At 41.8% G+C, this 18,272-nt stretch overlaps 2 protein-coding genes across 3 annotated transcripts; one reads left to right on the top strand and one right to left on the bottom strand.

The window, feature by feature from the left end:
• Positions 1-1,495: 1,495 nt before the first annotated feature.
• LOC118430357 (perivitellin-2 31 kDa subunit-like) lies at positions 1,496-7,638 on the bottom strand. Of its 2 annotated transcripts, XM_035841200.1 has the most exons (8): positions 7,449-7,638; positions 7,050-7,174; positions 6,494-6,583; positions 5,852-6,079; positions 4,713-4,868; positions 3,478-3,711; positions 2,758-2,903; positions 1,496-2,440 (listed from the first exon to the last, which is right to left on the bottom strand). In XM_035841200.1, exons 2-8 carry the CDS (start codon positions 7,156-7,158, stop codon positions 2,438-2,440), a joined length of 966 nt encoding a protein of 321 aa, XP_035697093.1. In that variant the 5' UTR covers positions 7,159-7,174; positions 7,449-7,638; the 3' UTR covers positions 1,496-2,437. The 2 variants fall into 2 exon arrangements, with proteins under 2 accessions (XP_035697093.1, XP_035697092.1); XM_035841199.1 differs by lacking the exon at positions 7,449-7,638 and having other exon boundaries at positions 7,050-7,272.
• A 2,488-nt stretch (positions 7,639-10,126) lies between these two features.
• LOC118430141 (perivitellin-2 31 kDa subunit-like) lies at positions 10,127-18,200 on the top strand (the record flags this gene model as incomplete). Its single annotated transcript, XM_035840851.1, is given in 6 exon segments — positions 10,127-10,235; positions 11,189-11,416; positions 13,737-13,790; positions 13,793-13,891; positions 16,600-16,824; positions 18,145-18,200. Coding segments are annotated over 6 exon segments (771 nt in total), but the record flags the coding sequence as incomplete, so codon positions are not given.
• Positions 18,201-18,272: the final 72 nt, after the last annotated feature.

Raw genomic sequence — 18,272 nt, 5'->3', positions numbered from 1 at the left:
TGCAGCAGCAACAGTTAGTCCCCAGGGTGGTATGATATTTTCATTCAATCCATCCAACCCAAACCTAAATCTCCTGTAGTATTTAAGCCAAATTTAACAGCATAATTTACTATGAAAAATGTCCTTGTCAATCCCATTTATAGATGGCAAGCTGCTGGCAATGGAAGCTTTGAAAAGTTCAGAAGCTGTTGTAGTCAAAGCAAACACCCAGCAAACATCCCCACAAACCAATGAGCAGTTGCTTAGAAGGGGAATTTCATCATATATTTGCCGCGACAAAATGCAACAAACGATACTGAATTTAAAACAGAACAAAGCTAAGCCTCCACCACTTAACCCTGCCTGTACCATAGATTAAGCACGCCCAAAAACCAAGCGAATATGACTAGCCCAAAACAACAAATTACCTGACGTGTATACAGTATGGAAATGGCATTACCAAAGAAACAAAAAGAAACACAGGACAAATCATACACATACCTTTCTCTTATGCCCACACTCTATACAGTTCTCCTCCACATTAGAAAATTGCATCTTCTTCTGTTTAAGTTCAAGTTCAACCATGATTGCCAACAGGGTAAAGGAACTGGTACCGGAACTTAAAACTCAGTACTATACAGCTCTAGAAACACCACAAAGAGTAATAAGCAAACTCCAATTATACCTGACCAACAGATATATAATCTGGCACACTCCCGTCATCTGGCAAACTGTCAGTGCCACTAAGTAACCTGATACATTGAAGGTGGCCCAGGCCAGATGATGGTTCTACACCCAACCATAATCTGTTTTTAAAACCAAGCAGATATTGGGAGGATGCCCCAACCACACTAAAACAGGGTCAACCTATACAGTATCAAGTTCAAGCACTAGGAGGCCCAAAATCAACCCTAACCACCAGGACACCACAAACAACTCACGTACCAAATGGCAACACAATGGCACCTTGCGTTCCGGAGATACAGCGCACGCCCCGTGCCCGCACAAAAGGTAACCTAAAATGTCAAGTTCAAGCACCAAGGGCGCCAAAATCAAAATTGAGCATTATTCAGCCACCGCCGACACATGTGCCAAATATCATCGCGCCAGCACCAGCCGTTCAGAAGATATAACTCCGGAAACACCCCTCCCGGACACAAAATTCGACCTGCCGGGTCAAGTTCAAACGCGACAAGGCCCAAAGTCAATCCTAGGCAACAGGCAACAACCCCCCACCCATGCACCAAAAATCGTCGCAATCGCGCGTATCGTTCCGGACACACAGCGCCAAAAGTGCCCCCAAAACACCAAAAATGCCACCTTCAATGTCAAGGTCAAGCGCCAGGAGGCCCAAAATCACACCTGAGTGTTAGGCTACCACCCCCAACCCACGTACCAAAAATCGTCGTGCTCGCACCATCCGTTCACGAGATACAGCGCCCTACATCCCCGGCTACCGAAAAGTTTCCACCAGCATCAAAACCATACCTGCATACATGCAGGTAACCAGAGGAAAGTGCATCTGACAGCTGACAAACTTTTGCAAATTTAAGGGTTATAAGGACAGACCGCATTGATGACAAGAGTTTTACTTTGAGTTATTCTGGGTATGTATTGTCTGAAAGACCTCTCGCCAACAGCAGCATTGAACAAGGTGCATGCAGATTTGCTTTTTGGCGAAAGTATGAGTTCCGTTTATTCCGCTCACTCTCTCGTTAACATCTGCTGGTCTAAAGAATAACTAACATATCATTCACATTTCACAAGAATTCTCCAAACTCCATCCACGAGCCATTTGCAACCATTTACTGGATAAGAACAAGATGATCTCACAAATCTTCTCATTGTCGTACAAATAGATGAAAGTCTTTCACGGCCAAGTGGTGAACGTCTTATAGATGTAACATGATATCTACGTTCCAGTTCCATAGAGGTGTTTGCTATGAGTCTATAGTATATGATTAATAAAAAGTATGTGATTAATACATTAATGTTCGTTTGTAATGCAATGTATGTACAACTTTGGGTGTAGCCCTCACTTAACGTTTGCTTGATGAACGGTATATATGCACACACACACACACACACACACACACACACACACACACACACACACACACACACACACACACACACACTTCTTGAAAGCCAAAGTAGTTTTACGTATATATGAACACCGAGAAGAACAAGTGACGCCTTTTGTACTTGCATTGAGATAGATGCGACCTTCAAACATAGTAAACGTGGCGCTAGTCATAATAAAAAAGAATAAGCAAACGAGCAAGCTGATCCGGACGTCTTAATACAAAACATAAGATCAGCATACTGTGTAAGAATTAGAAAAAAACATGCCAGACAAACAATGGCCATCACTGTCACCACTTCAAAGTCACAGCACAGCTTAGCGGCGGTTTGCGGTGTCCTCAACAGGCGTATCACGCCGCATGGCGACGGGTGCTCACTGGAAGTAAATGAACATGCGACTATTAGCAATTAGCAAAAAAGTCAATCAAATCTAATAATGTAGACAGGAAATCCTAATGATGAAATATGAATCAAGCAAACAATTATAGATTCATTTCAATAATGGCCAATTATATATTCTTATCACTTTCTTGTATTTCTAACACTATACTATCGAGATACTGTGCCACATGCTAGCTGAATTCATGCAATTTCAGTCAAAGGAGACGACGAATAAAACAATAACACGATATGGGCAGACACTGGTGATGACAAGTAAAATAATTCCACAACTTATACCAAGAGTATTTTTACCGTAAGTGGCACTCCGGCTACACGCTGGAAAACGTCGGTTGAGTTGACGCCCCATGCCAGCTGGAATCTCGGGTTTGCCTCTACTTGCTCCATCTTCTCTGGCAACTGGCGCCATTCGGTTCCAGTAGGCGTGCTGGGACTTATTCCTGGGGATAAGAAATTTGCAATATACATATAGTCTTCTCTCTGTCATCGAGAAATGTAATCATTGTCTCGATGTATGTGATCGTACGGAAACCCGGGATCCTTAGTGATTATCGAATGCGATTCGCTATGATATACACTATTAGGTTATACAGTGTACTAAGTTATTTCATGTTATGCTGTGTATTATCATATAGTCAGGCGACGTGGACCAATCAGAAGGCCCCATTTCATGTTGGTCCGACCAGCAGGGTGTTACAAAATTTTAACACCTGACCAATCAGAAGGAGCGATACACAGGATTAAGTACAGGTCAGAACGAAAGAATAGTTTACAGTTACAAGTATACATCGTCAAGCTAGCACAAGAGCTTTAATCTACGCCGTGAATTCGCTCCATGATGATGCTGAAAATGTACTAACAGATACGTTTCATACTGAAATATGTTTTGTGTACGAATGTATCTGTATCATTTAGGAGTATGACGTAGAGAAACATACATGTAGATTGTATCATCAGTCTGTACGCATGACAACAGTGGATTATCAATTTCAACATAAAAGCAAAAGCGCTGACCTTCCCTGATGTAGACCTTATTGTTGGTGTCCACTCCCCAGACAACGTTGTCTCCTGACGACACCTGTTTCAGGAGCTGCCCCCTGATGTAGTCCCAGCCGATGCCTGCAGAAGCCTCGTTGCCGTACGTCCCCGTGCGGTAGAACACCTGGTTGTGCACATTCGCCCCCCACACACCCGCGGACCCAGTCGACACGAACTTCAGACGGCCCGCAATGTTTTGCCAGTGGGTACCTGTAATTATCATATAGTGAGTATAATCTCAACCGTTCTACATTATCTCTTATTAGCTCTAGTTTTCTACAAGTGGTGTGAAATTGATAAAAGTTTCCTCGTGTGATACTTTTTATAAAATGTATCAATGCTTGAAAATGTTGTGTCATGTTGGATTTTGTCTCTTTTATTCAGATATTACTTAGCCGGCCAAAGTTAACGTCACACTTCCAAACCGGGCCCGGCCGGTCTAGTTGTGGAAACGCGAAAGAGAAATGTATACGTAAAACATATACACAAATAATGCCCACGACTATTCTCTTTATGTCTTGTGTAGTTTGGTGTCATACTTTTGGCTCCCGAAAGCTGCCTGCCCGGGCCCCGGATTGGGAATGTGGCGTAGGCCTAACACTCGAAATCCCCGAAGCCAAAATTGCATGGCGCCGTGCGACTTGGATCTGTTTGAATCAACATATAGGGGACCTGGTGAGCCTTTCGTATCACTCTTTTTTTGCATATTTGGAATAACGGAAACACGCTGAAAATTGTCCAACAATGTTTTCATCACTCATCAGTGAAGATTTTATAGTTCCTGGCCAGCGGTTTACCAAATAAGCAGTCAGGTCACTTGCTAGCCGCCATGCTAGTTAGAGCTGCATGGTCGGACATCATCAATGGCACCTCTTATGAGGATGAATTTAACTGAACTCCTTACCCTGGGTGTCAGTCAGGATCGGGCAGCTAGCGAGTTTCGGGGACCCAAGGTAGTCAGCCTGCCGATCTCATATTAGCGCTCGGGGACTTAAAGCCTGAAGGGGGTTTCGCTGCCAGGAAACCTCCTGGTAGTAAGAAATCGGCAGGCTGACTGCCTTTGGCCCCCGAATAAACTCGCTAGCTGCCCGATCCTGTCTGGCACTCAGGGTAGTCACTCCTGAGAGAACCGGGTGTGTGTAACAGAAAGCTAACCTTTCGCCATGAATCCAGAAATACCTCTTTTAAATGTTGTCTGGCGACTGGTTTACCTGCAGGTGTATCTGCTGTGATCCCCACCCGTCGGTAGATGTAGTCATGACGATTGACGCCCCAGACGGAATATGCGGTAGAGCTGACGTCTATCTGTTTCAGACCTCCGGCAATTTGCTCCCAGGCTGTTCCAGTTGGGTTTCTGGCACTTGTACCTGGTTGGGAACACATGATCGAAGTCAATTCCAGTTGACTTTCCTTGGTTCTGCAGCAGAATATTGGCACTGAATATGATAATTAGACGTGCTAATTAGCATTCCGTATTTGTAAGTGCTTACGGCACATTTTCGAACCTGGGCCTGGTCGGGCTGTTTGTGGAAACGAAAAATGGAAATGTATACATAAAATATACACAAATAATGCCCACGACTTTTCTCTTGACGTCTTGTGTAGGTTGGCGTCTTTTATATTATACTTTTCGTTCCCGAAAGCTACCCGGCCGGGCCCGGGTTTGGAAATGCGACGTAGGCTTTACATCTACTAATCCTTTTCCCTTAATCATATAACAACTAAACAATATTTAATGAGCTACAAACTGTCTCATAATTACATCACAGTACTCAACTCTCCTCTGGTCATGCTTCACTTGTCAACTACGGTTAAACATTTTTCTTTCGGATTACTTTCCAACCAGGTCAAAAGGCGTCAGTAAAGAGAGGTCAAGGACAACTACATTAGATTACATCGGCCGGTCCCACGCCTTAATTAGCTATGGCCTCCTGCTGATTATCTTCAGTTGTTGGAATGTTAGACCAAGATCAGAGTGCTTGTTTATCATTTGATTCAGTGGACGGAGTAAACATAGTGTGTATACAGCGTGTGTTCAGTGTCCAAAGAAAGCAAGGAATATACTTTCGATGAGTTTTTATAATTCAAAATTGATTTCTTTATGAACTGACGACGCTGCGATTTCCAATAACCTGTTCATCTGGCTTAAAACGTCGCGGCAAATGTGCCGTACGTCAGTGTGAGTGCAAGGGAAAATTGGCAAAAAATAATACAGAAATTGTCGGACGACCATCAATTTTCCTCGTGTGAACTGGCCCTAAGTGTAGGACCCTTTGTAAACACTTGTGCAAGGCTCACAAACACAAACAGAGAAACCCAAAAGTACGTGGGCTGAAGAAATGATACTGACCAAGTCTCGTGTAGATCAGGTTAGTGGTTCCAATGCCCCAGACAGCGTATCCCGACGCGACCTGCTTCAACTGTCCCTCGACGTTCACCCAGTCGGTGCCCGAAGACGCTTCATTCTCGAACGTTCCCGAGCGATAAAAGATGGCGTTGTTGTGATCCACTCCCCAGACTCCATTGGACCCAACCGACACGTACTTCATCGAACCGTCAATAGGCTTCCATCTCGGTGCTGAAAATCACACTAAAATTAGAGAGAATTCGAAGGCGAATAAAGAAAAGAAAATTAACATCTGTGATACTAACAATGTCAAACTGTAGCTATAATTACCTCCGTGAAAAGGAGGAATTGTGGTGACTGCCGTTTGTTTGTCCCGGGGATGTATGTTCCCAAGACAACTAGAGAACACCTTGATGGATTTTTTGGGATAAGTCAACGGGTAATGTAGGAGGAGACTGTAGGGGCCAAATTTGTTACCAGAGTTTGACCAAGAATAACTCAAGAAGGGCTTGGCGGATCGTCATGATTGTTGCTATGTTCATAGCTTAAGTAATAGTTTACATAATGATATGCTTTTCATACTAATCAGGAGCTAATTTACATGATTTAGTAGGAAAGTTTACTTGTGTGTTATTTTAATCTTACCCGACTGCACTACTGCGACGAACAAGTCCTGGTTGTTAACAACCCTTGCATTCAGGTGTTGAACCTTCGCCACCGCTTGTTCTAGCAGGCCTAGGGTATCAATGATATCAATAATCTTTAGTGCATCTTATTACCTACAGGGCTACATATGTACTAAGCCACATGTGGTCTACGGCATATGTACGTAAATAAATGTACGATATTACAGCTTCGAACGCTAAAATATGATACACTAATTTGCTAGGAATCATTACACAGTAAACTAATATGTACTGCCATACTATATATTATACAATAAGATGAGAACCTGTTAGAAATAAAATTCCTCATGAAGGAAATAATCCAGCTGTACCTACAAATTCATGAAAATAAAAGAAATACTAACTGTTTATCTGGGCAGCCTCACTAGTTCACTAGGCATACATGCACAATACACTATATACAGACATACTATATCATCATACAATAAGATAAGAACCTGTTAGAAATAAAAAGCCTTATGAATGAAGTAATCTAGTTGTACCTACAAATTCAAGAAAATTAATGAAATACTAACTGTTTATCTGGGCAGCTTCCTGAGAGGTCATTCCGACCGCCTCCTCACCGAACCATAGCGTCACAACACACAGCAGAACAACGGCTTTCACCGCATGCAAGTTCCCCATGTTGACTGCAATACAGCTGGGAGAATTAGAAATGTAACATAGAAATATTCTAGATTTATCAAAAATGATATCACTTTGCCAGAGTTCGCGGAATTCTACCATTACAATTTCTGACAAAGTTGTTATATACCAATCCAAATACATATACATGAATTTTCTAAAGAATGGAGAAAACAGAACTTTACATATGAATAGGATTTAGTTATTTATCATTAAATTATTAGTTAGATATCAAATCTAAAAGAAAGTGGCATAAAGATTGTCTGATAAGAAATCTAAAGATGACTTACATGTTTTCAGAAGGACCTTTGTCCACAGAATTTTCCCCGTGCGTGTGGTAGGAGAACTTGCTTCTATCTGACAGTCCGGTCTTCTTGCAGTCTTTATATACATGTTATGGTAATGAAATTTCCAAATGATGTTTTAACACGTACACGAGAACGGTAACGACGTCATTCAGGTATAGTTTAACATGTCGCTGAACAATTGAAGATATTCAGCGGGAGGCCATAGCTAATCAAGGCCTGGACAACTTTGTAAGGAACAGGACCGACCAGGGTAATCTAATGTTGATCTTGACCTCTCTTCACTGAAGCTTTGTGACCTGGTTGGAAAGTAATCTTACAGAAGCGCCAAATAAACAGTTACTCAAGCAACTGGATATGTTGTTGGAAACGGTCAGGGGTTTCAAACAACATCCGTTGTTTTTCGTCAGTACAGGGACCTTGGTCAGTGACACTGGAGAAATCTTGTTGGAGAAGGTTTTATATTAATATCCTAGCTGTGTATTGATATTCTGTAAAGAGAACTAGTTGAAGTTTATCCTAACTGCAACATATCAACAGTATCAATATTATATTTTGCCTATTTTAAGTATCATTGGTAAATATCCTTTTATCGCTGAAAAGTTATTTTGGATGCAATTCTGATCATTTTACTGCGGTTTTTGATTCAGTTACAACACTGGCATTTTCACAAAAGTTAACCTGTATCCGTATTCAGACTAACTTTAAAATGTCTACTTTTTATTTATTTGATGGGAAATAGCTCAGTATTCTAAACTTGAAAACACTATATAAGTAACTGGTCTATCGATTCTTAAATCTACAGATGTGGAGAAACACATTATCGTACAACGTTGAAAAAAGAAATAATTTTAGGTTGGGTGATAACGTTTGCTAATTTGACTTTGCGTTACAAGCAATGTAATCATCGCTGGTTGCCTGCCGCTGATAGAACACTTATTAACTTGCAGGCCGTCGGGCCCATACGTTTTGGAATTATGTAACTTACTATATATATACATGTATATCTAATATGATCATGTACGAGAGAATTTTTTTGTGTTCGAGTGGTGACGCAAATATATAAGTGCTTAATGATGAAAACTCTGAACATTAATATTTTACGCAGGATACATAGTCAAAGGCAAGATTGCAACTCTTCATAGAGTCGATTCCATGTTACCGAGAGGGTGTTTCTTGCCTTTTGTTCTAACATTTTGGAAATCTTTGTAACAATTTAACTGTGATAAGTAACTGTTTAGAACTATTTGTAACATCTATGTGACGTTCTAAATATTTCTATAGTATTCAAACATGTTAGAAACATTTCTAACATCAAATACATTAGTTAGTTAGTTTCTAAACTGTTCCAACATAGATGCATCATTTGTGATCACATGTTCGAACATGGAAACAATATGATGAAACTGGGTCAGTGGGCTGGGAAGAGGGCAATTCACACATCCCTGCCAAGTGCAGGAAATTATGTGTGTCTGCCACCTTCTCACAAAAGACTCACCAGTATATACTAAAGAAAATCTAAAAATACAAGAGCCAAACAAAGGACCAAGCTTAGCAGTTTTGTTTATGGGGCCAATAAAAGTTTTTATGGAGGGAAAAAATGACCCAAAATGTTGGAACATGTTGGAACAATAACAAAAACACATTGATGTTTGAAAATTGTTCTAAATAAAGAGATAATTATATCATTACTTTCCCAAATGTTCCAACAAATATAAAAAGGTTCAAACATGTTTAAACTTTCATTTTGAAATGTTTGAACAATTTCGAACTTTAGTGACTGAAATGTTCTTTTACTCAAAATAGTTCAAACTTATTACAAATACTATTTCAAAACCATCTTGGTGACTTGGAATTGACTCTAACAGGTTTTGGTATTCTATCAAACTCTTCAGCGAGGTTTTGTTATGTAACCCTGTTGTTTGCGGTCGCTTTGGCACCAAAGGAGAGCCAATTATTCTTTTCCCTTAACTACTGAACAATAAGCTGCAAACTGTCTCATAATTATATCACAGTACTTAACTCTCCTCTGGTCATGCTCCACCTGTCAACTACGGTTAGACATAATCTTTTTAAGATTACTTCCCAACTCAGTCAAAAGTGTCAGTAAAGTGAGGTCAAGGACAACTGCATTAGATTACCCTGGTCGGTCCCGTCCATTGCATAGTTATCCCACGTCTTAATGGCTATGGCCTTCTGATGATTATCTTCAATTGTTGGCATCTCAGCCTAAAGCTGAGTGACGTCATTACCGTTCTCATGTTAAAACACCATTTGGAAATTTTATTACGATAACATGTAACATGTGACTGTAAGAAGACCATACTGTCAGATAGAAGCAAGTTCTCCTGTCACACGGAGAGAATTCTGTCGAGAACGGTCCTTCTGAAAACATGTAAGTCATCTTTAGATTAGACAGTGTCCATGCCACTGTGTTTTTTTCAGATTTAAATTCCTACTTAATAATGAAAGACAAAATCCTATATCAATATGTTAAGTTGTGTTTTCTCGATTCTTCAGAATAAATGATTATGTATTTAGACTGGTACATAGCAACTTTGTCAGAAAGTTATAATGGTAGAATTCTGGTGATACAATCTTTGACAAACTTAGAATATTTCTATGTTACATTTCTAATTCTCCCTAGCTGTATTGCAGTCAACATGGGGAACTTGCATGCGGTGAAAGCCGTCATTCTGCTGTGTGTTGTGACGCTATGGTTCGGTGAGGAGGCGTTCGGAATGACCTCTCAGGAAGCTGCCCAGATAAACAGTTAGTATTTCATTGATTTTCATGAATGTGTAGGTACAAATAGATTATTTGACCCATAACATAAGTCTTCTTATTTCTAACAGGTTCTGATCTTATTGTATAATATATAGTATGTCAGTACATAGTTTATTGTGTAATGGTACCTAGTAAACTAGTGTATAATGTTTGAACTTTCTAGGCTTTGATATCTTCATTAACGCACATGAATCAGGCCCCATTTGGTCATGTGTGCATGTATAGCTCTCCGGGTAATATGATGCAATAAAGATTATTAATACCATATTGATACCATAGGCCTGATAGAACAAGCGATGGCGAAGGCACATCAACTGAATGCAAGTTTAACAAACAACCAGGATTTGCTCGTCACAGTAATGCAGGCAGGTAAGATTTACAAGTAAAAAACAAGTAAACGTTCCTAAACAATTATGCTGATTTGTATGAGAAGCATATATCATTATGTAAATCACTACTTAAGCTATGAACATACCAACAATCGCGACGATCTGCCAAACCCTTCTTGATCATGAGTTGCTTTTCGTCAAACTCTGGCAACAAATTTGTCCCCTACATCCACCCCACAATACTGGGGGCCAAAACCCACACGATGTCCTCTCCCTTCCTCTCCCTAAACCATATCCATAGCATGTCCATGACACGAAATCGGAACTTCGGCTTCTGTGACATAACAAGTCGCCAGGGGCCAATAATCCATAGCATTCCGTTGTCTTATATATGATAAATACTTGCCCACGTACATCTAGTTTCGAAACAATCCATCCAGGCGTTCTATAGTTATCTTGCGATCAGCCATCACCGGGACAAACAAACAGTCACTACAATACCTCCTTTTCACGGAGGTAATTATAGCTAGAGTTCGACATTGTTACTATTACAGATATTTTTTTTTTATTCGCCTTCGAATTCCCATCTCATTTTGGTGTCCTTTTCAGCACCAAGGTGGAAGCCCATTGACGGTTCGATGAAGTACGTGTCGGTGGGGTCCAAGGGAGTCTGGGGAGTGGACCACAACAACGCCACCTTTTATCGCTCGGGAACGTTCGAGAATGAAGCGTCTTCGGGCACCGACTGGGTGAACGTCGAGGGGCAGATGAAGAATGTCGCGTCGGGACACGCTGTCTGGGGCATTGGAACCGATAGCACCATCTACACGAGACTTGGTCAGTATCATTTCTTCACTCCAAGTACTTTTGGGTTTGTCTGTGTATTTGTCTGTCTTTGCCTGTCTGTGTTTGAATTGCTGGACTGCAGCACCTAGGCACCCCCCCCCCCCCACACACAGGGTTGACTCTCGCAGAAATGTCTGACGATATCAATCGCAAGTCATTGCCGCAAGAGTCAACCCTGTCAGGGAGAGTGCTCCTTAAAGGCGGACTCTCATTGCACTTGGGGTACCGATGCGGCACTGCGGGGTTCGTTCACTGCAGCACTGTTTTATTATTTTCGCGATTTTTGATAATTTAGATATTGCGTAATACGTAAAAGTATGACTTAGAAGACAACAAAATACACAAAACGTAAAAACAAAAATCGTTCTTTATCTCTAAAATTCGTTGAGTCAACTACGAACCCCGCAGTGCCGCACCGGTGTCCCAAGTGCAGTGAGAGTCCACCTTAAGGGTACGGTTAGGTTTGTTCACTACGACACCGTTGTGTTATTTTCGCCAATTTTCCCTTGCACTCACACTTGCATAGGGCACATTTGCCGCGACGTTTCAAGCACAGATGGAAAGGTTATTGGACTGATTGCAGCGTCATCAATTTATCAAAAATCATTTTTTAATTATAAAAACGCACCAAAAAGATATTTGTTGATTTCTGTGGTCACTCAACATACAATGTATACACACCATGTTTACTCAGTCAATTGCATCAAAAGATAAATAAGCACTCTGACCTTGGACTAACATGCCAACAACTGAAAATAATCAGCAGGAGGCCATAGCTAATTAAGGCGTGGGACCGACCAGGGTAATCTAATGTTGTCCTTGACCTCTCTTTACTGACGCCTGTTGACCCGGTTGGAAAGCAATCCTAAAGAAGAATGTTTAATCATAATTGACACGTGGAGCATGACCGCAGGAGTGTGACAATACAAGGCAGTTTGTCACCTCACCTCACCGGTCCCATAGCCTCACCGGTAATAGGGGCAGCAATGCTATCAACATAAGTTGTCCACCTTCGTCTGTCTTCAGCCAAGGTTGCCAGATGGTGGACTGTATGTCCCGACTATTCTTTCAAGTCACTAGTCAAAGTGCCCTTTGCTCTTGTAAGTTGTATCATGGCCAAACCATGCTGCAAGAGCAAGTGAGAGGAAACTTGGACATGGACCTACCAGGGTATCAATACGCTACATGACGTCACTGTTTGTGGTATGAGTTGACCGGTGGACACGCAGTAGTCTTCGGTAGCAGTTTGTAGCCCATTGTTAAGTAGTAATTTAAACAGAAAAAAAAAGAATAAATGGATAGCTGTAGGCAAATTTCGGGCGACTTTGGCATCCGTTCACGGTACTTTCGGGGCATGGTGGGGGTATTTTGCCAAACACACGAGGACTGACGTGTCACGCTGTGTTTGAAATTTGCACAGAACCTGTACAAGTCTGAACAATACAGACTAGGGGCGGTACCGGTACAGAAAATTCACGTCCAGGTCCGGTTCAGGTACAGAGCTGAACCTGGACCTGATTTAGTATGTGAAAACTTGTGAATGGACGATACTGAAAACACTGCCACGTATCTCTCCCCACAGCCGTGGAAACCAATGTATGTACTAGGGGTGGGTACCGGTACGGTGTACCGGTATAAAACCGGTTTTCCTTATTGGACCGGCCCAGAAAAACCGGACCTGAAAAAAATTCGGTGGACCGGATGTTGGACCTATTGGAAAATATGATTATATGATCACGCATTCACGCGCTTCGGGTCTTACCGGTCTAGGAAAATAACAAGAGCAAAGTAGAGTACAGTCTATAGTCATTTCTATCAAGCTTTACAGTCAATAGTGCACATGTATACTTCTTTTTTAATAGGCAGTTAGTTTAAAACGCCATTGGGAGTCGAATACTCCAAAAAAGAGATTTTTGTTGCGAAATGGACCAGTCCGGAAACAAGAGCAAAAAACTTGACCAGTTGCCAGTCCGCACTGTACGATACTCTAAAAGCCCATGTCCTTACCTTGTCCAACTTTTGAATAGCACATTGTAACCGGATCTTTTACTGTTTGTATATATTCTTCTGTGATTTTAAACAGTTAAATATGTTCGCCTTGTCAATGTAACGTTACCTTTCATCCAAGGTAAAAGAGCATTTAATTCAGCGCTAGGGCTGATTTTTTTATTTTATAAAACCCATTCATATACATAAATAAAAATGCTACAGGCACTTCTGATTATCATATTCAGAGCCAATATTCTGCTGCAGTACCAAGGAAAGTCAACAGGACACCCTGAATTGACTTCGATCATGTGTTCCCAATCAGGTACAAATGCCAGTAACCCCACTGGAACAACCTGGTACCGACATTTTGGAGGAATGGCCAGATAGACGTCAGCTCTACCGCATATTCAGTTTGGGGCGTCAATCATCATGGCTCCACTTTTCTTCGGTTGGGGATCACAGCAGATACACTTATAGGTAATCCAGTCGCCTGACAACATTTAAAACTAAGGGCACAACCCGGCGTGCGTTCAATTTGTCCGTACGTTTTTTTTGGGAGGCCATGGCCACGTCCGCCATTTTTTTCTGAAAACGTTCAGGCTGTTCAGGCACGTACGGTGGGCGAATCCGCAGCCCGATGGCACACAAAGTTCTACGGCGTGTGTGCTCCAAAATCCGTCGAATTTCCTACGAGTTCGTACGGAGGCGGTACTTACGGATCCCAAAAGATTGCCCACGTTTTGGCACGTAGACAGTACGTATTTGCACGTACGGCGGGTTGTGCCCTTAGCTTAAAAGAGGTATTTCTCGATTCATGGCGAAATCTTATTTTATCGTTACACACTCCTAGGTCTCTCGAGAGTGACCTGAATGTTTTATGTCAACCACTGGCCAGGGACTATGAAATCTTCGCTGAGTGATGTAAACATTGTTTTCCAAAATGTTCTCCTTATTTCAAAAGCAAAAGAAATCCCTTAGGTCCCCTGTATTTGGAGTAAAACCAAGGAGGTTACAAATCAACCTCCTTGGTAAAACGTATCCAAGTCGCGCTGCGCCATCCTTCGGCTTCGGGGGTTTCAAGTGTTAAGCCTACGTCAAGCCGGGACCCGTTCGGGCAGCTTTCGGGAGCCAAAATTAGTTATAAAGACACTAGTTTCACTACACGTAAGACGTAAAGAGAAGAATCGTTAATCGTGGGCATTATCCGTCTATACCTTTCTATCTTTTTTCGTTTCCACAAATAGCCCGGCCGGGCACCGGTTTGGAAATGTGACGTTAGCCTTAGCCTAACCAGCTAAGCAGCAACATCTAAAATCTGAATAAAAGAGAAAACATCCCTACATACCGATCCTAAGTCTTGAGGGTTGAAATCGGAAACACAACGTTTTTTATTCTTATAGGCCTTACTGCATTTTACAAAGAGTACCACACATGGTAAACTCTATTACTTTTACACCAAAGCTAGAAAACTAAGGCTTAGGATACCCCCTTTCCACCAGGACGGCGCTCTCGCAGCGCTCTGTCTGCGACCTAAAATTTGACATATCGCTCAACGAATTGTATAGAAAAGAAACGAATCTTTTTACACTTTGTTGACCTTGTCTTCTCGGTCACACTTTTACATTTTGTATAATATACCTAGTCTCTACCAGACTCCGGGTCGCTGGAAAACCGTAGAAATGGAACAAATAGAGGAGTAAGCCGGCCAGAGGAATGAGCCGGCCAGGGAAAAGTACGCGACCTACGGAGATCGCGTGCTGTTCCTTACCTAGCTATATTCCTCTGGTCGGCTTACTCCTCTATTCAGTGTTCCATTTCTACGATTTTTTCCAGCGATTCGGAGTCTGGTAGAGACTATAATATACCCAGTGTGAAAGAGAAGGTTACACATATCCTAATTGAGTCGGATTGGATCGGATGAGATTATACTTGCATATGATAACTACAGGTACCCGCTGGCAGTACGTAAAGGCCCCCTCTCACTTGACGTGCGACACGCTTGCGGCATTGCTGCGTTCGAAAACGCAGATGTACCGCCACGGAACCTAGAGGTGCCGCAAGCAAACCTAGAGGCGCCGCAAGCAAACCTAGAAGTGCCGCAAGCAAGCGCAACGTTTTTTAAAAAGTTTAAAAATAACGCAAGTGGCAAGATGCCGCAACGGTACCGCAACAGTGCCGCAACAGTGCCGCAACAGTGCCGCAACAGTGCCCCCACAGTGCCGCCACCATGCCCCAAACAGTATCAAGGATATATTTTGCCTATTTTACACCAAGAATCAAAAGTAAACATCCTTTTATTACCGAAAAACTATTTTAGATGCATTTCTAATAATTTTACAGCGGTTTTGGATCCAGTAAAAAAAATGCGAATTCCACAAAACTTACCTTGTATCCGTATTCAGAGTTAACTAAAAAATACATCTTTTGATTTATTTAATGGATTCTATACTTGAAAACAAAAAATAAGTAACTGGTTTATCTATTAACCTACGGATATAGAGAAAAAGATTATCGTACAACGTTCAAATAGAAATTATTTATGTTGGATGATAACGAGTTTGCGTTTGCGTTATAACGTTGCAATCATTGCTGGTAGCCAGCTGCCGATAAAATACAAAATTGCAGTCATTCGGACCGATGGGCCATATCTTTCTCACTTTTTACAAATATGATAGACTTAGACATCAATAGGCTGGCAAGCCATCCGTCGACAATGAAAATACTCCGCGTCATACAAAAAAGTATGAAATATCAAGCATTTTCATTTGAAAGATTTGCAAAATTGGTGAATAAACATATAAACATACATAATTACACATAACGTTACATGGTGCAAAACGTACACATCGATTCAAATCTGGTATATGGTTCGTGTCCGTTCATTTGGGTTATTTCCTTTACAGTAAAAGTCTTTCAAGGTTATTTATAGCATATGTATCATATAATTCATTATCATAAGGGAAATCTTTTTCATTATAAATCTCATTTTGGGGCATTCTCATCATTTTACAGTGATTTTTAATGAATTGACAACGCTGCAATTGTCAATAACATGTTCATTTAGTCTAGAAACGCAACAGTGCCGCACGTCAGTGTGAGTGCAAGACAAAATTGGCGAAATTAACACAACAGTGCCGCAGTGAACGAACGCAGCAATGCCGCAAGCGTGCCGCACGTCAAGTGAGAGGGGGCCTTTAGTTGGGGACTGAAGTTCGTGTCAACTGGGTCCGCGGGTGTGTGGGGGGTGAACATGACCAACCACGTGTTCTACCGCGCGGGGACGCACGGGAACGAGGCTTCTACAGGCACCGACTGGGTTTACGTCGAGGGGAAGGAACTGAAACAGGTGTCGTCAGGAGACAACATTGTCTGGGGAGTGGACGACGACAATGACGTCTTCATCAGGGAAGGTCAGCGCTTTTACTTTTATGTTGAAGTTGGTAATCCACCGTTGTTATGCGTATAGACTGATGATACAATCTACATGTATGTTTGTCTACTTCATACCCCCCTCACATAAGGCGAAAATCGATCGGACGACGAGTCTGCGAGCTCTAAATTACGAGGAGGCATGACCCTGACGGAAAGGGGAGAACTCTGCCATTTCTTCGTCGGCATCATGGTCATGCCTCCTCGTAATTTAGAGCTCGCAGACTCGTCGTCTGATGTGGTCTCAAGACGCACAGCAGGAATCTGGTCTTGAGACCCCTAAATTGCTCTTTACACTAGGACGGCGATCATGCTGCGCTCTCACCGCGACGTACATAGGATATGTGTAACCTTCACTTTCATACTGGGTATATCGTACAAAACGTAAAGGTGTGATTGAGAAGACAACAAAACGCACAAAGTGTAACAAGATTCGTTTCCTTTCGATACAATTCGTTGAGCGATATGTTAAATTTTAGGCGCGGTGAGAGCGCCGTCCTAGTGGAAAGGAGGTATAAAAATACAGAATATTCGTAACTCTATTGAATGTACGTATGCTTGTACACTTTCGCCATCACGAAGAGGCGAATTCACTTGATTACAGCTCCTATGCTAGCTTGACCTGTCCCACAACATCATCCTACTCCAAACGGGATTTTTAAAAAAGTTATCCCCATACAACAATGGACTCTTCCAGAAATCCCCTATCTATGCAAAATAGACTGGTCTTTATAAACCAGTTTTCATTTCCAGCGCTAAAGCTACCCCTATACCAAATTCCAGATCAGTTGGTTTGTCCAATGCCCATCTGGGCCAAATTTCAGGTCATTAGGTTGTAATACCAGGGCATATATATGGTCTAAAAATGATTTTAACAACTAAATTAAGTAAATTTTATGGCCTCTATTAAGAAATGTGAAGAAAAAAATCCTAGGGGCCCAAAATCGACCTTGACCTTTGTCTTCCAAATGCCTACCCACATACCAAATATCATTACAATCCATTCAGAGGTTCTAAAGTTATGCTGACCACAAATATGCGGACACACACACACAGACAGACAGACACACAGACACACAGACACACACACAGACACACCAAAAACTATACCTCCATTTTTCATGGAGGTAATAACACGAAATAACATAGTATAACCTAATACTGTATATCAGAGCGAATCGAATTTGATAATCACTAAGGATCCCACGTTTACGTACGATCAAATACATCGAGCTAGACAATAATCACATTTCTCGATGACAGAGAGAAGACTGTATGTAATATTGTAATTTTTCCCCCAGGAATAAGTGCCAGCATGCCTACTGGAACTGAATGGCGCCTGTTGCCAGTGAAGATGGAGCAAACCCGAGATTCCAGCTGGCATGGGGCGTCAACTCAACCGACAACGTTCTCCAGCGTATAGCCGGAG

The sequence above is a fragment of the Branchiostoma floridae genome, chromosome 14, assembly GCF_000003815.2.
Source record: "Branchiostoma floridae strain S238N-H82 chromosome 14, Bfl_VNyyK, whole genome shotgun sequence".
NCBI classification, from domain to species: domain Eukaryota; kingdom Metazoa; phylum Chordata; class Leptocardii; order Amphioxiformes; family Branchiostomatidae; genus Branchiostoma; species Branchiostoma floridae.
Note: the sequence above shows the minus strand (reverse complement) of the source record. Positions and strands in the feature narration are given on the sequence as shown.

What these genes read in the sequence shown, in the direction of transcription:
- LOC118430357 (XM_035841199.1), bottom strand. Translation starts at nt 7,260, where the DNA reads ATGGTAGAATTCCGCGAACTCTGGCAAAGTGATATCATTTTTGATAAA. An exon ending in CCTGATCTACACGAGACTTG is followed by an intron (nt 4,869 to 5,851) that starts GTCAGTATCATT and finishes GTTCCCAACCAG; the next exon opens with GTACAAGTGCCAGAAACCCA. An exon ending in TAAGGTCTACATCAGGGAAG is followed by an intron (nt 2,904 to 3,477) that starts GTCAGCGCTTTT and finishes TCTTATCCCCAG; the next exon opens with GAATAAGTCCCAGCACGCCT.